Raw genomic sequence first — 26,385 nt, 5'->3', positions numbered from 1 at the left:
CACATGATTTTGTCTCATTATAACAGCGGAAACATCTCAAAATACTTCATAATTTATGGTCATACAGATAAGAGTAAGACATAATTTGGGTCACACACCAAAAAAAATTTATATTCTTTTGTTTTTGTAAAATAAAGAGAACAAACAGGATGCCGCTTTCTGCCGTCCCGGTTTCCTTTCTGTGAAGTTTGTGGCGCGCGTCACAAAAACTATTCGAAACTCAGCGTATAGGCTAATGGCAAGCTCTTGCGTGCATCTGAACTCTTGTTTTGGATTGGTGCACAGATCGTCTCTTCTCCTTCAGTTAGCAAACAGCGTTGCATTACCACACGCCCCCTTCTGGACTGGAGTGTGGATCGCCTGTGACTGACTGTATTCGTCGTCTGATTGTCGTACCGCGACAGTTCGGGATGAATACATGTACCATTACACCGCTATTAAGCAGACAGTCTACTAATACTCCAATGACTGCTAGTTGACATGTAGTTGCAAAGTTACTTGTAGTTGCAAAGTTACTTGTAGTTAGTAGAATCTCTGAAGTGGACCGTTGAAATAAAGTGTTACCAAATTGAGTTGTGAAATTTTTATATATATATACTGCCTGAAATCATGTTGATCCATGTGATTGTAGTGACCGTGATGCATTATAGCAAGATAAAAGATTGTTGCAGAGTTGATTACTATAGAGGTGATGAAATAGGACTGATGGGATCATATTTTTTGGTTGTAGTATGCAATTCTTACCAACTGGAGCTCTAACCCACTCATAATACTTACCGATGTTTGTGCTGTTGTCAGTCACTGGAGGACAGAACTGGCTTTTGTTAATTAAAATGATTTTATAAAGAAGAGTGATATTGAGGACAGCTGATTACAGATTAAAACAATATTTCAAAAGAAAACCTGTTTGGTTTTAAAGAGTTTGATTAGTAAAATAAAAAATATTAATAATGTAAATTATAATATTGAAATGTGGACTTGTCATTGAGTGCAGCTGTAATGCATGTTAGCATTCAGCACAAATGTGATATATTCAGTCTGGTTTCTTTGGAAGGACACATCCTTCCAACACCGACTTGGTCCAAAGACCTCCGGCAAGTAAATTGATGTGGTTTGGATTATGTAATCTAAGTTTGCTAAGTGTGGTATTTCTGTAAGTTGTGTTTATAGAGCTCTTTTTGATCCAGACAGGTAATAAAATGGCCTTTTCTGTGTTGATTGATTAGGTCTCTCTAGACAAGACGTATCAGAACATGGTTTATTTATGAACAGGATTAGCGTCATCAATGTCAAATTTAACTGTGTTGCCTTCTTATATACTTTATATTGAGGGGGTTTACGAACTTTGTACCTTTAGTTCTTTCATAATGTTGTGTGATTTTCCATCTTATTGCCACCTTGGTTCCTCACCAAACTTTCCCAGGCCTTTGGTTTTCATTTCAATCGTTTACCCAGAAATGAGCATTTTGTCATCATTTACTCTCCCTCAACAATAGATATACATTTGTTTTCATCATGTCAGCTTTTTTTCCGTACAACAAAGTGGATGGTGACTTAGAACCAAGCTCAAAAAATCATGAAAAAGAAAAAAAACTTAAACTAAAGTCTCATAAAAATATAACTTGTGCACTTGGTTTCTGAAGCCGTACTTGTACGTTAAATTCACATTTATTCATTTAGCAGATGCTTTTATCCAATTAAAGTTAAAATTTTAAATGAAAGAATCAATACACTAACCTGAAGTGCAGTAAAAAAAAAAGTATAATTTAATTTATAAATGAGAAAGTATGCCTTCCGTCTTGACGTGTCTTTGGCTGCACTGAACCAACCATCTAGATTAAATTGCACAAATCTATGGCTTGCAAAGTGCAATTTTGTCAGCATTCTGTTTTGATGCTAAGGAGAATTTGGCATTTAGTCGTCACTAATCAGTCTAACAAACAGACAATCTCTCAAAACAGCTTAAGTTTGAAAAATTGCTAAACAATCAACCTAAATGAGCAGCGTAGCATAGTTGACTCTTGGGAGAAGGTTAGTGGTGAAACTCTGAGAACAGACCCTGAAATCATGATTCTTTAAAGGTCAGAATAAATCATGGCCACTGACACAGCGAAGCATGATAAACCTGGTGTGACCCATACCATGGCATGAATTATGAGATGCCTGAATTATGCATAATGCTCTCCAAGGTTCAGGGCCCAAATCTCTGTTTAGCTTGCTCGTTGTAAGGTCAAAACAATTCATAACCTATATAAGAAGTACATCTATCTTCTGTCCTCATCTCCTCAACCACGTTTGATTGGTGTTCTGGTATATCTCACAAGAAGAGTTGAAACCAAACCCTTCAAGCTGAAGGAAATATCTGTTGTTTTAGCTACTAATGTGTTTGATGCCTGGAAGGCAACCCATTACGAGAACACTGACTACAAGATCTTTAAATGCTTCCATTAAACCTGATTTCTGTTTTCCTAAGTAGCTGATGTTAAGATTAGCATACAAATGCATTTTACTTCCAAAAGTATTTTCTTAAATGTGTCTGTGCTTCAGAATAGCCACGTTTGACCAACAAGATCAGCCCAGATGCATATTTTCAACCCCAAAACAAACTCCTAAAAGCCACATGTCCTTTAGCAATGATTTAGCAGAGCTTCACTGTGAAAATATCATCTCCGAGTGAATTATTTTTGGTGGAAAACCCATAAGAAAAGCTTTAAGGTATCACCGAAAAGCTTCCACAGTGACATACAGTAAAATTTCAAATTTGACACTATCGGATGAGAACGATATTTAAAATGAATCGAGCTCATAAATGATGCTAACTTTGTACCATCGACGCTGTTATTGAACTGAACTGAATCAACATTGAACTGAATAATCACTGCTTGAAAACTGCTTGAAATTCCTGTTTATTGATGTTAAACGTACAGTATGGAATTTTTTTGTCCACTAGGGGTCGCTAACCTCTTTACAATAACAAAGGCGTAGTTTGATGACGCAACACATGCTAAGAATTATGGATCTTGTCGTCAACGTCAAGCCGGCCGATCTAATAATGTTTATGGATAACTGAATAGATCGATGCTTTTATCATGACTGTGATATGAAGCAGTTCGGGATTGCTAAGAGACCGCTATCAGCTCCACACGCGACGCGAGTCCCGCGGATATAAAAGGAATATGGACATTTCATTCTACCGAACTACACACAGAATTACTACTCACAGGTCAGTTTATTAGACAAATTAAACTTGTGAGGTAACGCAGCGCTGTTTCACTTGGTCTAACATTACACTAGCACACTAAACTGCATTTGAATGTGTTGAAAAGTATGTGTTGGTCTGTCTGTTTGAGACTAGCAATAAGCTACATCAACATGAGAATAACATACAGATCATATTCTAACATTTTATCATTGTTGAACTATATAACATTGATTAGTTTTATGTAAATGTGCTCACCTGTTTAATAAAGTACATGTAGGAGCGGTCGAAGTCTCGGACGTGGAGCTCTCGTTTATATACTGTCTATGGGAGCTCTCGGCATCTCGAAAACACCGCGCTGATATTGATTCTCATTTTAGTTCTCCTTTTTTATCCAAAGTCTGCTTGCCATGGTCCATAATGTTTGAACGAAACAACAACAGCAGATAGAGATAGACATTGCGAACTACAAAGTTGTCCGCGTCAGTCGCTTTGGTTAAGGGCTCTGCTCATAGCTCTGGTTACCATGGCAGTACGAGCGGAAACCATAGGCGGAAACCAGGGACAACGCGGATATGACGCCATTGACTGCGACATAACGGAAATAAAGACACGGTCCGTGTCTTCGAATTAAAATATTAATTTCTCTGGATTTAGAAGTTAATTGGACCTGTCGGGATAATGTAAATACACAACTTTAAAAAATATATAACATAGATATAGTGATTTTTTATATTTTTAAAGCAAAAAAAAACATATTGTGCCTTTAAGCTGCTTTGAATCTGAATTGTATAAAGCGCTATTGAAATAAATGCGACCTGACTTGGCACACCACCGTCTGTAATTGTCGTGACATCTTGTTTGTTCTCGAGATTAAAGTCGAGTTTTGCTGAAGTCTACGGGAAACCGCTATCCATCTATCTTACGTGCCTTTGAAAATATCTCAACGGTGTCTCAATCTGTGCTCAGATTTGCCAAAAGCAACTAATTTAACGGCTGAACTAAAGGTGCCAGAAATCCAAACTGCCATGAGCTGAAAAAAGCCAAACATACAGGAGTAACCAGAGAATGGTGAAACTGAAGTGAGAAAAAGACAGATGTAGAGTGTGTCAGCCGGGCAGAGGAAGAGAGAGAGAGAAAGAGAGAGAGGGATCGTTCCTGAGGGGCGAAGGGGAATGTGTTTTGACATTCCCAGCGATGAGCCAGACCACTTCGCCTTTGTTCTCCTGGGTGATCTTTATCACTGCCAATTGTTCGCAGAGTTCCTCAGACTTGGATTTAAATGGCATGTGACATCCAGAGAGAGAAGCAAAGATAAGAAACATGAATAAAACTAAAGCATCAAAAAATGGCGTTTAAAGAGCTGCACCCCATTTAGAAACGCTCTTACAGATAAAGGTTCTTTATTCGCATCGAAGGTTCCAAAAATAACCTTTTACATCAATTTCCATTGAACAAAAGTTTCTTTATAGTGGAAAATGGTTCTTTAAGGCCCGTTCACAGCTATAACGATAACTATATTATACCAGAGCCCATCTACGGAGAGCCTGGCCACTCCCTATTAAGTCCTATATTGTACCGAATTTTGGTTGTAGTTCCACCAGAGTTCCACTGGGGGCGATCGCCCATGAGTGCAGAATGAATGGGAGTCTATGGAGCTAGATGGCTAAATGTGTCTCTTCCACCCGATTGCCGTTGAGAAATCTCAGATTTGATTGAAGGTTTTGCAAGTTTAACATGGGTTACAGGTCGAAGGTTGAATGAACGAGTACTTATGTCCTTTCGATTTCTTACAGGTTGAGTTGTTGTTGCCCATAACACGCTAGCATTCTGCTAATGAACGCTGATTGGTCAGTGAAGGACTGATTATGACCAGAGATACTGCTTGATGGCATCGTGTGTGTGTGTGTGTGTGTGTGTGTGTGTGTGTGTGTGTGTGTGTGTGTGTGTGTATTTTCGGTGTGGTCTTTTAAAACAACAAAACAAAAACTCTTCTAGCACATGTGTTTCCCTGTGTCAGCTGTGTTGTCGATGTCTCGAGAGAAAAGAAAGTGCAGAGCGCGAAAGCACCAAAGTGACTGAAGGATTGCCGTAAAGCAGTATCTCTGGTCGTACGATGTGTATGACATCATTGACATTTTAAAAGACTTTTTAAAGCAAATAAGTGACTCTAAAAAATCTAACACCCAGCAATGTGTAATTTCTTTGCATCTCCTTTCGAATACAACATTCAAATTACTAGACAAAAAATGATATCCTGAGAAGAGTGGATTTTGAGGGGTATAGCGCCATAGACCTCCATTCATTCTGCACTCGTCCTGTGAGCGTCCTCATGTGGAACCAGAGTGGAACTGCAACCAGTTCAGAAGCCGGAAGCTTACTGAGAGTGGAAGTTCTCCCCTTATTAGACATTCTCTGATTATACCGTCCACACCAGCGCATGCTAACACTCAATTTATTATAAGTTTGTGCTGCAGTTTTGATGGATTCTAAAGGATAAAAGATGTATTCTGATTGGCTCTTTTATCGTTTTGAAAGTGGTTCCAATTATATCGTTCCTTTATGTTGTTATCGTTACAGTTGTGGTATAGTTTATTCTCATAAAATTAGGACGATTATTAAAACTGTTTACTTATCATTATATATACAGGCCTTTAGACTATTTACTCTTTCACCGGCATTGACGGAAATTTCCGGCTTTCTGTGTTTTCACTGTTATACGGTAGGGGGCGCTATTACGCATCTTCTGAAAGAGTACAGAATCTCCTAATCAAAACACAGACAAAAAAGAGGCAGAAACAAGCAATATCATTTGTAATCATATGCATATGTAAAATAAAGTGATAATCAACATTTAACAGCATATAAATCAAAACTGCCTAATGTTACTGAGTGAAATGTCGACCCAGGACGAGCTACAGGACCGTGAAGCTTTAGGACTCGATCTACTCCATCTGTGTTTTGTTCATCGTTCTGAATCCGATCAGGATGTAGTCTTTGACAAAACATGATTTTCTCAGATTTTTGCTCAAAATGTTGCTTTTTTAATGAAACTGACCCACATTCAAGTGTTGATAAAAAAGAATGCATGAAGCTATAAACAGTTTTTTTTTTTTTTTTTTTGTTTTTTTTTAAGAAAAGGGTCTGTTCTTTCTTTTGATACATTGCATGTTCAGATTCATATAACAAAATATTCTGGGGGCCATGAAAATATTGTGAAAATGACCAAAAATGCAACTTGGTTTTTGAAAAATGGTTCTTTTGGTTCTTTGGGAAACCCAAAATGGTTCTTCTATGTCATTGCTTCAAAACCTTCTTTTGGAGCCTTTATTTTTAAGAGCGTACGGTAAAGTGAGAGCTAATGCGGAGTAGCCTACGTAAGTACAAAAAGTACCTTTGGCAGTGTTGCAACACCTTAAACAACCCAAAACAGCAACTAGTCTAGAGTTCCCCTTCTGAAGTCCTTAAACCAATCTACAAATTGTCTGATAAAAAAAAATAAAACAATTAAATATAAAAATAAAAAAACACTCCAATAGGCAACCACGCAACCACATAATTCAAACAATGTGATTGTTGAGCCAGTGTTGTTCTGATGAGATTGGCAGCGGATGGTGTCTGGCCTGCATTTGGAGTGATGTCTTTTGGTGAGGTTTAGGAAAGGAATGCCACACTCATTCGATGAATAACAAGATCAGGCAAACTATGCAAGCCATGTATAAACAGACCGTATTACAAACAAAACAATCAGCTAGTGGTTATTGAAATATGGATTTCCAAACAAAGGAAGAGTCAAAGTGTCGAAACCTTGCCGTGTAAAGAAAGTTCTCCTTGGAAGCAGGGAAAAGACATCTCTGGCTTCCTCCCATTGTCTTATGCATAGTCAGAAAGCGTATCGATTTCATTGGATTCATCAGTGATGAATGTGATACAACAAAGCTGGAATGAACAAATGTCTGCAACCGGCGTCTCGGGTTGGATGCATGTGATGTTGGTTTATGGTATGACTGCATTTCTGGTAATGAAGGAATTTCAATAAAAAAAAAAATGTGTTTTGCAATTTAATCTGATGCTGGCACATTGCATATAAACGTGGAGAGTCTACCTAATCTTCTTAATGTATGTTTACAGTGCACTTGACGTACGGTACAGTACAAAGATTTGGAGCCATGCTGAGGTTATGAGTCAGCAACATTTAACAGCCTTTTATTATTTAAGAATATAGGCAATGCTAAAGGGTGTTGGTTTGTGTTGCAACTGTAGCTGGGACTATATTCACAATACAGAATGATATGATACAATGTAAAATGATGATACAAGCAGTCTTCCGAATATTTGGTCCAGATCTATAATGTATTTAAAGTGTTGCCGAGCACATATATTAGAGTTGCATGGACTCGAGCACATGTGTGAGCATTCAAAGGCAATTAAAGAGGCCGTATTATGCCCTTTCACAAAGTATTGGTTTTGGCTCTACTAGAACAGGGTTTCAAGTTTGAATGTTCATAATTTTCTTCATATTCTAAATTTTTGCGGCTCCTCTCTTCCCAGTCTGTCAGTAACGCTCTGTTTAGTTCCTGTCTCTATGAAGCCCCTCCTTCTGAAAAACACACTGTGCTCTGATTGGTCGGCTGGAGCAGTGTGTTGTGATTGGTCGAGGGCTTTGTTTGGCAAATGTCCCGCCCCTTACCATAACCACTAGTTTAACACACCACTAACTAACTCAACCAGGCCCCGCCCCTTTATTCTGCGCATGAATTATTTAAATGAGGAATATTGTGACGTGTTCATTCCCGGAAGAAACTCAAGACTACAATGGAGGCGTTTCAGGGAGAAACAGTGACACTGATATAGAGAAGAACCCCAGCTGGAGGGACTTTGTAGCTTTGCAGAGCTTTTTCATGATCAAACAGCAACATTACACACTAAAGAAAGATGAACATGGAAAAAAGCATATAATAGGCCCTCTTTAAGATTTTAAGTAAATATTTAAAGATATTTTGTATATACATTGATATGTTAAGAGATTTAAATATTGGTCATTATTGTTCTATTACGAGATTTAAACACTGATGGAGTTTTGTTCAAAGCAAGAGTAAGTGATTGTCCAAATAATATATACACTGTATAATATTTATATAAATACTTTCTCAGGTGAAAAGCCTGCCACACACGCCAAATAGCATCTAAGTGTTATTCACACTTGTGGTGCAAAAAAAAATAAAAAATTGTCTTGCACAATAAATATTGGCTAAAAATAATAACTAGACATAGTCAGATAAAGGAGTCCGCATCAGTGACCTCAGTGACCCGCGTGTCATTATCCCGGAGTCAGGGCTGGTAGTGCAGGTTGTGCTGGGTGGTCTGGGAAAACGCTGAGCTGCAGCTTAAATGTGTTTTTTATTTGCCAAACGGAACTCCGTCATTAGAGGAAGTGGGAGTCCCATTTAAGCTGCTATTAGCCGTAATGACTGTTTTTTTTCTTTCGTTTTTTTTTTTTTTTTTTTGCTCGTCATGCACGCAATTTCCTAACGTAACAGAATCCACTGGAATCCCTGCCTGCGTGCTTTTAGTGGTCTGTGGCTCTTAAACAAGAACTGCAGAAAACACTCGTTCAGGGACACCTTTCGGTTTTAATGATTTTGTCGTAAGATTCCGTGTTTATGTTGCCGAAGCCCAAAGTTATTTGGCTTACTTTGCTCTATTTGTTTATTGGTGTAAATGTTCCATGCAAATGTCTCAGTTACATGGAGCTTAAAAACAGAGATTAGGAAACACACTGAAACAGTCTTTTCCTCACGTCCTCTCTTCTAGGTTCACTCTTTATGCGGTGGACAGTCGTGGTAGTCGTTCGGACGCGAGTTTTGTGACCGTCCGCACGTCTTGTCCGATGGTGGATGACAGCAAAGCTGAAGGTAATAATAATAATAATAATAATACTCAAAATCAATATCAAAGTCAAAATAGGATTACAGAAAGTTCACTCAAAGAAAAGGAAAAGTAGGACTTACCATGAAAGTCATAAAGGGTTACTCTTTATTTGGCAACTCTTTATTTTACAGTGTCCTTAACATAGTAATAACAGTAAATTATGCATAATTACATGCAACTAATCCTCAATCAAACCCTAACTCTACCCTAACCCTTTAGTAAGTACATGTATATTTAATTAATATTACTCTGTACTTAGATATATAATTAGTGTAAAACTTTATTTTAAGGTTTCCGTGTTACAGTGTAATTACACATTTAAGTATGTAGTAATAATAACATGTACTTATTTACTATAGGGTTAGGATCAGGGTTTGGCTAAGGGTTTGCCTATATCATTTATAGGTATTACTCCAGTAACTACATGTAACAATGACACAGTGATGATGTGTTAAGAAACAATTAAAGCATGTTAGGAAATCTCATATTTAGTTCTGACTCTCTTGTGGAAACAAAGTGTGTTTCATTGTATTGAATGTGCACTTGTAGTGTACTTAAATTACTGAATGTATAGTAGAAAGTGTACTTAATGAGATTACACCTTCTTAACACACTTAAGTACACTTTTAAAAAGTGCACTTTGTAATAATGTCAAAGTTCAGTCATCGTGTTTTAGCAATCCTTTGTAGTGCTTGAAACAAGTACACTTAAACACTGAAGCACATGTAAAGTACTTGATTATAAATGTAACTGTAGATAATGCATATGAAGTTCATTTAAAAGACGACAAAAGTACTACTTACAGTAAGTGGGTCAAAACACTAAAAGTTCAACTCCATTTAATAATAATAATAAAAAAAGCTAATACTATTCAATTTAATTGAAATTAAAAACATGGCATTCAGTTTGCACTTAAATATATTCTCTCAAAATATGTTACTAATACGTACTTTTACACAAGTTTCACAAAACACTGGCAGAATTTCATTTGTCACCAAAGATGAAAGAACAGAAGATTTTCTTAGAATGTTTCTTTGAATACAATGGAAGTTTGTTTCTGCAACGGAATAAAAAACTACAAATTCTCACAATTACAAGATATAAAATTGCAATTGCATGCAATAAAGTCTCTAATATAAACTCGCAAATTTTCAGAAAAAAAGTCAGCTCACAATTCTGACATTTTCTCAGAATTTCGAGTTTATTTCTCACAATTCTGACTTTATAACTCGCAAATGCGCTTTTTGTATCTTGCAATTCTGAGAAAAAAGTCAGAATTGCAAGATAAAAATGTGCAATTGCCTTTATTATTATTTTTATTCAGTGGCAGAAACAAGCTTCCTTAGAATAGAGACAGTTCAGTTTTTGGATGTCAGACCTTCTCTCTCCTCAAACAGAGATCGCAGATAAAGTGTACAACCTGTATAACGGCTACACCAGTGGAAAGGAGCAGCAGACGGCCTACAACACCCTGATGGAGATCTCCCCACCACTGCTGTATCGCGTGCAGCATCACTACAACTCACACTACGAGAAGTTTGGAGACTTTGTGTGGAGAAGTGAGGATGAACTTGGACCCAGGTGAGGAAGAGAATGATCAATCAATGCTCAAGTCATTCTCTGCATCTCACACTCTTTGCTCAGTCTAATCTGTTTTAATCAGATCTTTATGACAAAACACAATAGTGCACTTTTCAATTTCACAAAAAAAAAAAAAGATATGGCATAGAAATCAGATATGTGTCTGATAGACTCAGTGTACTTCAGGCTGTTCTCACTGTGATCTGAGTGACAAAACCAGATCACATTCAGCTATAGTGTGAACGCAGCCTTTGTGGCTTTTAACCAATAGTGGATCATAGTGATATTGATGACCCTTGTAAAAACAAAGTGCACTATTATACTTTTAAATAATATACTAAAGTGAATATATGAAGTCTTCGGATGCTTAATTGCATGTTAATTGCAATTACATAAAAAGGTCATACTTTATTTGGTAACACTTTATTGTACAGTGTCCTTGTTACATATGTTACATGTACTTACCATAGTAATAGCAATAAATTATGCGTAATTACATGTAACTAACCCTCAACCAAATCTTAATCCTACCCTAACCCTATAGTAAGTAACATGTAGTTAATTAATATTACTCTGTACTTAAATATATAATTACACTGCAACAATGACACCTTAAAAAAGTGTAACCTCTATTTTAAGGTGTCCATGTTACAGTGTAATTATGCATTTAAGTACTGTGTAATAATAATTATCATGTACTTACTACAGGGTTAGGATTAGGATCAGGGTTTGGTTGAGGGTTAGTTGCATGTAATTATGCACAATTTATAGTTATTACTACAGTAGCGTGTAACGTGTAACAAGAACACTAATATAAACTATTACATATAAAAATTTATTATATTTTAATTTATATTACATGCATTTAGCTGAACTTTAGAGTTCTTGTTTCATCCACTTAAGTACTTTATATATTTGAAATATATAGTGCATTGCCGAAAGTACAAGCTTTTATACACTTCAATGTAATTTCTAATTAAACTTCCAATATATGTCATGTATTCATATATATTCGTATACTCTTGCACTAAAGTTGCAATTTAGTGAATTTAAAATATATGAACTTTAAATGTAATATCAAACAACACACCACAGTTAAAAATATAATCAAGTAGCCTACTTGTTAGTTAACACATCAGAATAAGTGTGCTTCTTTAAAATATGATGCTTTAAAACACACTTTAAAGTAAAACTTTAATTTTGACAATTACAGGGTGCACTTTTTTAAAAGTGTACTTAAGTGTCATAGTCATGAAAGTGTGCTCTCAGTACACTTAAGTGGCCTTTTATTTAATTAATATATTTTATGCATGTAATGTAATATACTTTTAAAATCTGAAGTAAACTACAAGTGCACATTCAATACACTTAAGTGCACTTATTCACAAGGGGAACTACACCTGTATGAACTGATTTCATACTGTATGTACACTTAAATTACGGTAACACTTTACTTTACAGTGTCCTTGTTACATATGTTACATGTATTACCATAGCAATAACAGTAAATTATGCAACCAAATCCTAATCCTAATCCTACCCTATCCCTATAGTAAGTGCATGTAGTTAATTAATATTACTCAGTACTTAAATATATAATTACACTGTAACAATGACACCTTAAAATAAAGTGTTACCTAAATTACTTTTGGGTCATGTTTTTGATTGAAGAAATTCTCAAATGACTTAGAACAATGAAGTTAGTTCTGATTGAAGAGGCTACTTGAGTGTTGTTTGAGAATTTGTAGGTTTTTATGGAACAGCCTGTATATTTTTAAGCAAAACACGAAGAGGAAGTGTGCAGTCCCTCACACGGGCCCCTGGTTTGAGGCCATCCGAAGGTTGCCATCCTAAACTCTCTGTGAATGTTTGTGTAATCTGTTCGCTGGCAGAACTAGCAGGAGGAATGAAACAGAGACCACCAATTACAGTTCGTTTTCCCTTTGTGTAAGGATCAAATAATCCTTATGAATATCAACACAGGCTTTGCATTAGGATAACATATTTGTGGAGCAGTAAGTAATGATTGTCATAAAACAAGACACGTGTTTCATAAAAAAATCCTTCAAAACACATTTTCATCATATTTTGAGTTAAAGATAAAAATATAATTGCTGAGCAGACACAATTTTATAATGGACTGTGTAGTTTTACCACATTCAAATCTTTGTGTCTTCCCCCACCCCCCACCCCACCCCCACCAAGCCCATTGTATCTATTAATAAGATAAACTAAACTTGTAAATTCATACAAAGGTTAAACTATCTGAAAATAATTTGCCCTTAATCTGCGTCAATTTCCCTTTTTGATTGTTTTCTTGTTGCATCCCAAACAAATAGTTTTCTGTATGTTGGATACCATACTGACTACGGTTATAAAGGGCCCTATTTTTAACAATCTGAGACGCAAGTATCAAATGCGAAATGCAAGTAACTTTGTGGGCGGATGTCGGGCGGTGTTGCTATTATACCGACGGGATAAATGACTCTTGTGCCCGACGCAATGGGTTGGTCTGAAGTCGCTTCATCACTCATAGGTGTGGTTTGGGCGTAACGTGAAATAAACCAATCAGAGCGACATCTCACATTCCCTTTAAGAGCAGGCGCGCTTGTTCCATGGCGGATTATTATTATAATGGCAGATTTGCCAGGAGCGGTTCACAGCCGAGGATACAGACGTTCTCGTCAGGGCCGTAAAACACAGAGAAGTGACATTGGGGATGGAGAAACACACCCAAATTAGCTTCAGTTAAACAGGCGTATAATAATTTGGGTAAATGTGTAAGCTAGATTAGCCTATTTTTTCATATCTTCATGGACACAACAATGATTTCCCTCGTGTGGTAATATTTTTCCTGTAATTATGTATGGTTTGCAAAAATGGCAACTGCTGCGTCTGTGTAGATGAGAGAATCAAAGTGTATGTGCGTTGTGCACACGCTACATTGATTATGGCCAAGCATGCGCCCTTAAAATAGCATCTGAATAACGCGCCACTGACTTTATACTGGGTTTCTCCTGGTCAGTGGCGGAATTGTTTTCTGAAACTGCAAAATAGCACCAGGGAGCGTTTGTGCCGGAACACTCCTCCTCTTTACGCTGAACCGCCCCCGGGAGCGCAAGTTCATTCCCTAATTTACCGGCGTGCATCTGTGGAGGGAAAAGTCCGCTGTGCGTCGGGTGCAAAATAGGAATGATACATGCGTCGCTGTACAAAGTCAATTACGCTGGGTGCAAGATATTGCCCAAAGTCTTTAAGTCTTAAGTCAATTACACTAAACACTGAACTGATCATAAGAGGTTTCAGCAATGCATGAATATGGCCATTCCAGGCTCATTGGAAATCCAGTACTTGACTGCGTTGAGCAAAGCTTTTCAGGTTCTGTCATGTGTTATTTCCAATAATCCTGGCTTGGCTCACTGATCACTCTCTCTCTCTCTGTGTCCCACAGGAAAGCTCATCTGATCCTGAGACGAACCGATCGGATCAGTCTGTTCTGTCGCTCGCTCCTCCGCAGTGGCTTCATCCAGAGCCGAACCGAGAGCGTCCCGTACATGCTGTGTCGCAGTGATGACACAAGACCTGGTGGCTCTCTATGGCACAGTTCACTTCACGAAACCCGGCTAGCCTGTCTGGAGAAAGTCATATCGGTGCAACGCAACATATACGGAAAGTCAAAATTACGATGAGACTTGACCTTCTCTCTTATGGTCTCACGCTTGGCTGTTCTTTTTTCTAAATCCAAATGACTTTGAGACTGTGAGAGGAGGCGTTGTTGTTTCTTTTCTTTTCTTTTTGGAGTTTTCCAAATGCAGAGAGCCTCGGAATGATTTATTATCATTTTTTTTTAGTTTTTTGTGTGTCTCTTGCAAGGACATCACTACTGACGGACTATTTATGAATGTAAGAATTCAACTGCATGGTGCTGCAGAACTCCAAACCAGGTTCCCTGATACTCATTTTGCAAACATATCTCTTGGAATACTTAGCCAAGCAAGACGAGAACATGATCTCTCGGTGGTTTTCCTTCTTTTCTATTCAAGTCTATTAATCTTTTTATAGTTTTGCCACAATTAATTGAGAGAACTGACTTAAGAATATTGTCAGGGTCCCAAAAATGCTTTTGAGAACAAGTATAGTCCTGTCGTTCACACATTATATTTAGCCGAAATAATGTTCCTTTATAGTGTCCAAAGAAATGAAAGGCAAATCAGACCAACAGATTTCATCAAAGTGAATCATCTAATATATTTGGCAAAGGGATGTGGTAGAAAAGAAAGCAGAACTGTGCAGAACTATTCTGTAAATTATTGTCTGGGAACAATGTGTGTTTGATGAAAACACAGTTGAAGAAATGGTAAGAACTTCGCCTCAACACATTTTCAGTAAGTAAGTTGCTATATTCCATGCTATATTCATTGTGATAGTTAATTATGCTATTGTACATACAATTGTAAATGCAGTATGTAATAAGTGAATATGATTTTTGTGTGTGGGGGGGTGGGGTGAAGGGTCTATTAAATATGTATATAGAATCTCAAGAAGTTTTCTCAATTTTTTCTAAAATATGTGAAGGATCAATTAAATATTGAACAAATAAAACCTGTTACAAGACCTCACGGCAATCTATATTGTCGAACACAACACCTGCTGCAGAATCTGTGAGATGAAGGGGAAAACTTCAGAAGTTAAAATATCCATTACTTATGCTGTTGCCTCTTGAGCATCTTGTTTGCAGCATTTTGGGATAGTTGTCTATGAGTTCCTTGATTGCCTTAAAGGGACAGTTCACCCAAAAACGAAAATTCTGTCATCATTTACTCACCCTCATGTTGTTCCAAACCTGTACGAGTTTCTTTCTTCTGTCATACACAAAAGAAGATATTTTGAAGAATGTTGGACCCCATTGACTTCCATAGTAGCCGTCAACTTTACCCTTTAAGTGGTAAAACTGGTTCTCAATGCCATTGGTCCACCGTCATTGAGAGAGAAGTCAAATGTGTAAAGCATGCAAGACAACCAAAGGTTTGAAGGACTTGAGGACTGACCAATGAGTCAGTGTCGAGAATAAAAGCGAGGAAAGAAGTCGAGACGTCTGTTACCTGAGCATCTTACATTTCATAACAACACGAGCCGTCTGGAATGAAGGAAGCAATCAGCATGATTGACAATATTCAAATGGTAAGCAAGCACTGCTTCATTTAAGGTTTGTATATCTGCAATTCTAGTTTGGGTTCCTCCTTTCGAATGACAAATATAGACTATTGATTCCTGCTAATTCAGACAGTTATTTCCACACATTCAGGTGCAGAACACACGTGCTAGTTGGGAGTCGGATGTAGTTCTGTTGATGTGTTCAAGCATAGGTTTTTCGGCTTTCGTCGCCGCTAGTTCTTTGTTGTCGGCTTGGTGTGTCATGGCCTTACGTCTGTAATAAGCATAAACACAATACATATGCACAACTTAACATGCAAAACATAATGTACTTTGTCAATACCAGTTATTTCCACACGCATGTGTTGAATCATTTGAAATCTCTGGTACAATTGTCTCATTGCCATAACAGCAGCATACATAATACATATCTGAGAGTTCAGGGATGTTTTGCTTACTGTAGATGGTGTCTTCTATGTAAAATGACCTCCTGTCCCCAGTGTGAACCCCTAGGGTCCTGTTTATTTATAACTTCCAATTATTAGTTCATGTCTTCATTTGAAGGATGCTAATTTTGATCGGGGTACTTAAGGAAAGCAAAAGGGTTGAAGGAATTTTGTAACCTACTGAACTCAACTTGGCAATGTTTCTTCTAAATTCCTCTACCTTCCTAAGCCATTTGACTTAAGTTGAGCAAAAGTGACTTAACATGTAAATATCATGCTAAATAGTGGAGGTGTAATGGTAAATATAAGCATACTGAAATGGCATAATATTGTTTATGTTGATATACTTTGATGGTGTCGAAGTGTTTGAAGTGCACACATGCGACCAACATGAGATACGCTTTATATTAAGTGTTTTAAAACTAAATCATAAATCTTGCCCATGGCAAGCCACGTTGTTCGCTGAGGAAAACACGTCTCAAACGCATTAAACAACACATGCATCTGACACATGCATGACACAGCTGTCAGATGCATGTGTTGTTTAATGCGTTTGAGATGTGTTTTCATCAGCGAACAACGTACATCTTACGGTTGTATACTTACCTGTAAATGTTACAATTCATGCAAGTATTTCCATTTCAGTGCATGCATGCATGCCACAGGGAAAGAATGGGATTGCAATAATTATAACCTTATTGTAAACTATTTTGCAAACATATTTTGCATCCGAAGTAAGAGCTTTGAATCTCTTCCACCAATTTCAACAGCAGCACAAACTGAAGTGTATGTTGCTTCCGACTGAAGCAATATTGACAGACTGACATTGTTCAGTAAACCACTGTTAAAACAAAAACAAAACATGTTTTCTCCTGCTGTACTGAAAACATACAGAAACGTGACTTCACAACCGAGGTACAGTACATCCCAAACCGTTGTTTCTGTGTACCGTTACACCCCTACTAAAAAGTAGTTCCCCATATGCATGTAGTGAATCCAGTAGAACTACCCTTTAGTTATTAGCAAGCATGGGGCAGGAAAACTTTATGGTTTTAGTTAACATTTTTTTGGTACAAACCTCACGGGATATGACTGGGAGATCCACATCCATCAAAGAGGCCAATGTGAGACTCTCTTAAACTCAGTAACTAGATGTGAGGAGGAGGCGATCGGTTTAAAGACACTAGTAGATTTGTCACAGAAGAGAGGTAAGGACAGCGTTGTGATCGATCAGATTACATGAGCATGTTCCTCTCAAACTTTAAAGAACTGCATTTGTTTCCTGGATGTAGTTCAGTATGTCTCAGCATTATGTTGTTTTGATGATTGAGGACCCATACATCATGTGTTTGTTTTTCTAATCTAGTGTATATATGAGAGTAAATGCTAAAGCTAATTTAGCACAGTTTATGACTGCTCTTATAAGGGGTCAAGAGTGGCACAGAATTTTCCGGAAATCCATGTTTTCACTGTTATATGGTAGGGGGCGCTATAATGAATCTTATGAAATATTAAAAAATCTCTGGATCAAAACACAGGCAAAAAAAAAAAAAAAAAAAAAGAAGCAATAAAAGCATTGTAGTCAAAATCGCATTGTAGTCTTTGACAAAAACACGATTTTATCAGCTTTTTGTTTCAGTTTTTGCTTTTATTTGTTTTGTTTTACAAACATTTAAGTGTTGATAAAAAAGGAATGCATGAAGCTTGATTAAAATGTTGTTTTTTTGTTTGAAAGCAGAGGGTCTGTTCTTTCTTTTGATATATTGCATGTACAGATATTCTGGGGGACATGAAGGTTTTGTGAAAATGAAAAAATGGCTGGGAATTTTTCTAAGAGATGTAGGCAGGGAAAGACTTCATTCTGCATCTTTTTCTTTTCTTTCTATTGAGAGATCAATCTTAAACTTGAGACTTCTCCGTCTATCATTATGAAACCAAGCCCTTGTAAATTAAATTGCTCAAGATTAATTTAGAGGCTCAAATATATCCCTTCTTTTTTCAGTGCACATTCTCATTCAGAGATTGATCTTTAAGGAGACACAAAAGGGTTATGTGACTGAACACAGGTAAGTGATGATCAGTCATTTTCAGTTGATCAAAGTTCTTGCTTCTACAGCCGTGCCAAGTCTGTGTGTTAAGAGAAGAAATATATCTGTGGTCTGTTTCTCATTGTGAAGCATCTCAGGGACCAAAGCAGTGGGTATTCCTTAATCAGACCTCCACTTTGTCTAGTCTAGTGAGTAAAAAAAAAAAAAAAATCCTGATATATATACACTTAGATTTGTGAACAATATTTGAGAGAAAAAGGCCTTTTGTGTACATAGAAAAAGTCTTAGATCTTTGAGTTCAGCTCATGAAAAATGGGGGCAAAAACAAAAGTGTTGCGTTTATAATGTTTATAATTTTGTTCAGTGTATGAAGAGTTCAGATGCAAAAGCCTCTAAGTGCCATCTGAAATTTTCTTCTAGAATGATCATTTTTATGAAGCTCGAATATTTAAATTCAATAATTTCACTTAAATGGCAATGCAAATTACCTATTAATTGTCATTTAAGTGAAATTACTGAACTTAAATATACAAGCTTTAGGCTTTTACATCTGAACTCTTCATATATATATATATATATATATATATATATATATATATATATATATATATATATATATATATATATATATATATATATATATATATATATATATATATATATATATATATATATACATCACATCTAGCTGGTAATTTCATCGGAAGTAGAAGGCCATCTGGGTAGTTTTTGCCTACTGGACATACTTTGGCATACTGGTTTTCACATACTATATAGTAGAGAAGTAATCAATGTTGTATGCATTGTTAGATTATTCTGCTCGCCTATACCAGTGGGTTTCAACCCTGTTCCTGGAGCCCAAGTTACTAGCAGGGGCGGACTTTACCATTAGGCAAAGGTCGGCAATTGCCTTGGGCCCCGAGCTACCTATGTGTTAGCGCATTGCTAGCATGTTTTAACAAAATGGTAGCATGCTTTAGAACGTTCATAATGTTTTAACAAGCTGCTAGTGTGTTTTAGCCCTTTGGGTAACACTTTATAATAACGTTCAGTTGTAAGTAATTTATAAATGGTTAGTTAATGATGAACTAGTCATTTACAGAACATTCATAAATGAGTAGCAAGTGATATACTAACATTTTATGTATGTTTTGTAAATTTCGTTACAAGTCATTTACATGTGATTAGTTACCGATTAACTAAGTATTTACGAAACATGACTATGCATTCGTAAATGATTAATAAGTGATATGTTAATTATTGGGTGTATGTTTTGTAGATTCAGTTATAAGTAATTTACAATTGATTAGTTAATGTTTAACTAGTCATATACAAAACATGAATATGCGTTTCATAAATGTTTGTTTTTTTGTATATATGTAGCAATTAGAGGGTGCAAAAAGTGTTGTAAATGTCTTGAATACACATACAGATCATTTGTAGGTATATGTAACACATTTACAAGTGATGAATAGTTTACACTTTAGATTAGGGGATGCAGAAAGTGTTGTAAATCATTTTCATCACTTGTAAATGATGTATTCATGCGTTTACACATCTACAACAGGTGTTGAACACTGTAGTGTAAGTGCTGACTGGTGAGGGTATAGACAGCTGTCTTCTCTGAAACACATGGAGTCTTTAACCACTGTGCACCTGATGTGAGCAAAACATGCAAAAAAAATTTAACATAATTTATTAAACATTTATGAAACGCATAGTCATGTTTAGTAAATGATTAGTTAATCATTAACTAATCAATTGTAAATGACTTCTAACTGAATCTACAAAACATATAATGAACATATCACTAATTAATCATTTATGAATGATTAGTCAATCATTAACTAATCAATTGTAAATGACTTGTAACACAATTTACAAAACATGCATAAAATGTTAGTATATCACTTGCTACTCATTTATAAATGTTTTGTAAATGATTCGTTCATCATTAACTAATCACTTATAAATGACTTACAACTGAACATTATTATAAAGTGTTACCGCTTGATTTAACACATTGTTTTTAGCATATTGTTAACATTTCTTATGATTCAGCATGTTAATATGTTAACACACTGATAACTTTTTAACATGTTGCTAACATGTTTTGTAATGTTTTAGTATGTAAGCATGTGTTAACACATTGATAATCTTTTGTTGATAACATGTTTCTTACGTTTTAGCATGTAAGCATGTTAACATTTTTTCGCATGTTTTCGCATGTTGCTAACATGTTTCTTACATTTAGCATGTTCACATGTTAACACATTGATAACCTTTTTGCATGTTGCTAACATGTTTCGAACATGCTTTTAACATGTTAGCATGTGTTAACACATTTATGATGTTTTGTTGATAACATGTTTTTAAATGTTTAGCACGTTAGCATTTTAACACACTCATAGCGTTTTCGCACGTTTGTTAACGTGTTTCTTACATTTTAGCATGTTAGCATGTGTCAATACAATGATAATGTTTTTACATGTTGTTAACATGTTTCTTACGTTTTAGCATGTTAGAGTATTAACACATTGATTATGTTTTAACATGATGTTAACGTGTCTTATGTTTTAGCATGTTAACATTTGTTAACACATTGATAACATTTTAAAGTTTGCTAACATGTTTCTTATATTTTTAGCATGTTTGCATGTGTTAATACAATGATAATGTTTTTACATGTTGCTAATATGTTTCTTACGTTTTAGTATGTTAGAGTATTAACACATTGATAATGTTTTAACATGATGTTAACGTGTCTTATGGTTTAGCATGTTAACGTGTTAAGACATTGATAACGTTTTAACATGTTGCTAACATGTTTCTTAAATGTTTTAGTATGTTAGCATGTGTCAACTTTGATAATGTTTTTGCATGTTGCTAACATTTTTCTCACGTGTTTCTTACGTTTAATCATGTTTCTAGCATGTTTCTGGCGTTTTATAACATTTGCATGTTTTAACACATTGCTAACATGTTTTAGCTAAAGTAAAGGTTTTAACCTTTCAATTAAACTCTGTGGGATTGTTCATAGATTTGATCACTTTTTTATGTTTTAGGAAAACTGTAAGTCTGATAGAGATGGACAAGTTACTGTTATAAATCTGGTCTCAGAAGAAGAAGCAGCAGCACCTCAAGTAATATATCAGTATATTGTCTTTGTCAAACCAACATAATAAATGTAAACATGCATGAGTGCATTGAATTGCTGATGTTCCATTAGTCACACAACAGCAAACAACCGTAATGTTAATGTTAACATTAATTTCTTCAGGAAATGTTTCTTTAACATTCAATTACATGTTCAGGTACTTCCAAATTGGATGCAACCCAAATATTGTATCATATTTAACTGATTATTCTGTTAATTTCTAATGCATGTCAACTCGAATGAGTAAAAGAAAACTGCATTTCCCAAATCCAAATCCCACACACACCGAATCCAATCCCGAAACGCTGGAATGGTCAAAGAGTGGACGATACCACCGAGGAGTTACCAGTGCTTTATTTATACACAATACATGACGGAGAAATAGTTATTCATTTTTCAAATAGTGATACATCAGATATGTTTGCAGTAATCCAGAGCACCAAAATATAACTTTACAATAAGATTCAATTTGTTAACATTAGTGCATTAAACAACAGCTTATTAAAACAATTGCAGATTTTTTTGTTCATATATAGACTATACTGGTCATTGTTAATGTTTTTTTTTTTTTTTTTTTTCATAATATATTAGCTAATGTTAATTTACACCACTGTAAATGTATTATACATAGAGATTAATATAAACCTATATTAATACATTCTGTAAAACTGTCATTGTTATTCCATGTTAGCTATTGCATTGTAAACTAATGTTAACATATAGAAGCGTATTGTGAAGTGTTACCCCAATAAACAAGCATATCACAACATATATCATCCACATATGGAAATGTGTATGCACCCTAAAATGCATCTTGTTTCTTGAATGGAGATATCTGTGAATTCTGATGGAAAGACATCAACTCCACCCACACTAGTGACTGTATTGGGAATATACTGGATATATACCCAATACTGGATTGGGAATCCCCGTCAACTGGATAGAGTTATACATTATGCGTATGAATCAAGCAAAGTTCAAAATATTGACAGAATTTTGGTCATAATTTATTAGCAATGTGAGGTCAAGAGCAGACATGGCCAGCATCACCATCACCAAACACAGATGGGTTTAACAGGCACAAACACATCCGTTTCAAGAGAATTCAAAACACTGAAATTAAAGGACACTTGAAGTACAAGACAGATGATGTGTATATATGGTGCATTTCAGATTTAAATAACTATCATAAACGTATCGTTGTGTCTAATGAATCTCTTTAAATATACAAGGCAATTTAACTGGTACACTTTTTCACATCACTATTTACATCTTCATAATTGAGACATTCATATTAAACCGTTATAAAACTCTTGATACAATTCCATTCGTGTTTTTTTTTTTTCTTTCTTTTCTTTCACACCATCCAACCATCTTTTCAAAGAATTATGTCAACTTTAAGGACTCCCAATAGGAAGGAACTCTGACTCATCGAACGCTGATGTTTTGCTGTGTTTGTCCGTATTTTGACACCTGGACAAACACATCGGCAGGCCAAAAACAGCGATGTGTGTTCTTCACCTGTCCAGTGCTGATGCATGCGAGCTCTGGATGTTTCAGATTTAAAGAGACATTCGAAATGTATACAGAAGTTGATTTTCATTTTTAAAACTGCAAGATATGTCATGATCCCATTCTCCTTTATGCCATAGAATAAATGTATTGTGTTAACAAACAATTACATACATATATTACAACATAGAAGTTACAATCATGTCTCGACTGCATTACTGGCAGTATTTCCAGAGCGACTGAATGACATTCTGTGACAAAAACACAATTTTTCTCTTAAATGACATTTTGTTTTCTATTTGTTTGTTGCAACAACAACAACAAACAAAAAAAAAAAAAAAAAAAAAAAAGAGAGAGATTATTGAATATATAATTCTTAACTATTGTATTTGTTCTTCAACTTTAGCAATGGATAAAATAATAAAACAAAAGAAAAATAATACAAGAGCCCCTATAACTAAATTTTACATTATACGACCATTGTACAAATAACTTACATAATAAAAAATATAACTTACAAAAGTATAACACTCTTAATAAATAGTTCTACTATGTACACTACTATATGTTGCTAATAGACGCAAATCACTAAAATATGTAAGCAGCAAACATTACAGGCATGAGGTACAGCAAGAAATCCTATGCATACAGTAGTGTGTGTGTGTGTGTGTGTGTGTGTGTGTGTGTGTGTGCGTGCAAAAGTGTGTGTGTGTGTGAAACATCCCACTGAAAACTTCATTAAACAAGCTAACAGGCAGTTTTAGACCTGCACGCTTTGAGGGATTGGAGATGCATGAAAATGAGGATTTGCTGTAATTCCACTCCGGTATTTTTGATGTCTGATTTGCACGCAGTGATGGAGAAAGATATAACAAGTGTGAGAAGAGTGAGAGAATGACTAAAAAAGGAAATCTCGGGCAGTTGGCCAGTGCATTTCTGCAGCATTGAAAACAAAACTGAAAAAGCATTGTCTGACAGGCCTGTCCGTCACACGCGCTGTCAGCGAGTTGGCAAGTTACTTGATGTTTGTGTTAATTTGGCAATGTGGATGCTGATCGGTTTTGCTGTCCATCTTGGCAATAAATGCTGACTACTGGTATCTTGAGTACAGTTACATCATTTCAGGTATTTGTTCACCCAAGAATATATAACAAACAAAATATTCACACATTATCACTATTATAAGTTTTGTACTCTCGTGCATTGTATAGTATTTGCTTTTTTCTCTCTGTGAAATATTTCCTACACTTATTTCATCTTTGGGTGCTGTGGTTCCTTAATAATATTAATAATAAATCCTTCAACCCATTTCATGAGATGGCTGACTAAACAAACAAACAAACAAGAAAAAAAGACATTATATCAAAAAAAAAATGCTAACACAACATACATAAAAACATACACACATACGACCCAATTAAAGACTTATTTTCCACACATAAATATCAAAGCCAGTTTTCCATGATCCCAAACGCTTGTTCTGACAAGGCATTTAAATCCAATAAAATTGCATCCATGTATCGCATTGCTCTGCTGTTTACAATAAAACCAGACGCGGAGCAAGTGGAACCACAACAATGATCAGTAATCAGAGGCATATGATAATATCATACAGTAATAAGGAACATAAAACACCACAAACACATTCCCTCCCAATTTGTCCTGCCGTACAATAGCAGCGATTTTTTAGAAGATTTGCCTTTCGTTCAATGAGCTTCCCAAAGTGCAGCAACTGAGGTCAAAGACACGAATACTGACTACTGGTACATACGATTATTATTTATTATTATATATTTTTTGTCTTTTTCACTTTATCGTTTCTTTAGAAATATAAATGACTGCACCTGTGACGCTACAAGCACAAGAAAAAGAAACTATTGACTTCTGCATCTCATGATGAAGTCTTTAAGCCATACATACGAAGACTCGATAATAAACGCATAAAAAATGATATGGTTGTTTGACTTTCTTCAATAAGTGTTGCTTCCATTCTTTTTTTTTTCTTTTTTTATTAATTATAAATGTCATAAAGTTATTATACTTTAACTACCATATCTACAATTGCACAAAGTGGTGCCCATTATTAAAACATTAGGCACAATAATCCTTAATGTTTTAGCATGTTTTCCATGCCAATAAAACAGCCGTGAAAAGTGTTTTAAGGGCCCGATAATCAAGGATAATATCCATTTTCTTCAGCCTTGGCCCGATCGCACTAAATTCATAACATTAAGGATAGAGGACAAACCTTATCAGAAACAGTTGTTCAGTAACACTTTACAATAAGTTTTGTATCTGTTGTTATTATAATGTAATGGACCTCAGCTAACATGAACTAACAATCAACAGCTGTATTTTTTATCAACTTATGTTATCAAAGACGAACAAATACTGTTTTGTTAGTAACAGGACCTTATTGTAAAGTGTTATTAGTTGTAATCTGCATAAGCGTGAAGTTTTGAAACTTTCCAGCAGAGGAATACTACATTAACTTCTTTCTTTACCACGTCTCAAGATTATGACTGAACGAACAGGCAATACAAGAGGACATCGGTATAGATCAGTGGTGTCAATCCAGCTCCTGGAGGGCAACTACAGTCTTCAGGAGCCGGTCTGACACACCAGTCAAACATGGAGATTCACAGACGCTGACAAACTAGACAAAACATGTTAAGGCCATGAGGGGAAGAGGTCTGTTTGAAGGAAACGTTCACAGTTGGCAGCCAAAAAAAACAATGTGTTTATATATACACCGCCGGCAAAAAAGAAAAAGAAAAAAAGAGTTGCTTAAGAGTCTGTGATTGGATCATTATGGCAGTGATTATTATGTGTAGCTTTTAATTACAGGTAGACTTTACAGAGACTTACAGAGTGCTGGACTGACCAAAAATGTATTCACCTCTTGATCGAATTAACATTTACTTCCATATCAAGAGGTGCATCAATATTTAGTCAAGATCTTGTATTGACAATGCAAGAGTCCAGCACTCTGTAAAGTCTCCTCCAGCACATCCCAAACACATGATGTTCTTCCTACTTGTTTGTTGAAGAAATGAAAAGCTACACACTCCATCAATTAGGGTTAGAAGAACTGCTGGCAAACATATAACATGCTAGAAACATAATAATCACTGCAATAATGAGCCAACCATAGACTCTTAAGCAATTTTTTTTGGGTTTTGGCCAGGCAGCTGAAGTAAATGTTTCTATACATTAAGTAATAATAAAGTTTTGTTTTATGGTGATTTTGCGTATATAAAGTCATTCTGATTATGTTGAAGATGAAGCGTTTTTTTTGTTGTTGTTTTTTTTTTTTTTTTTGGCAGCACATTTGGCAGCACATCCATGGCACAAGCG

General features: G+C 35.7%; 1 protein-coding gene across 1 annotated transcript in view; it reads left to right on the top strand.

Moving 5' to 3' along the window:
- The window catches only part of astn2 (astrotactin 2), a 455,595-nt gene extending 440,345 nt beyond the window's left edge, over positions 1-15,250 (top strand). The window contains exons 21-23 of the mRNA XM_081365202.1: positions 9,014-9,114; positions 10,528-10,711; positions 14,163-15,250. Coding sequence (XP_081221328.1) covers positions 9,014-9,114; positions 10,528-10,711; positions 14,163-14,400 — 523 coding nt within the window. The 3' untranslated portion in view covers positions 14,401-15,250. The remainder of the gene's footprint in view (positions 1-9,013; positions 9,115-10,527; positions 10,712-14,162) is intronic.
- Positions 15,251-26,385: the final 11,135 nt, after the last annotated feature.

Source organism: Scardinius erythrophthalmus (genome assembly GCF_964197995.2).
Source record: "Scardinius erythrophthalmus genome assembly, chromosome: 5".
NCBI lineage: Eukaryota > Metazoa > Chordata > Actinopteri > Cypriniformes > Leuciscidae > Scardinius > Scardinius erythrophthalmus.
This window is presented reverse-complemented; position numbering and strand designations above follow the sequence as displayed.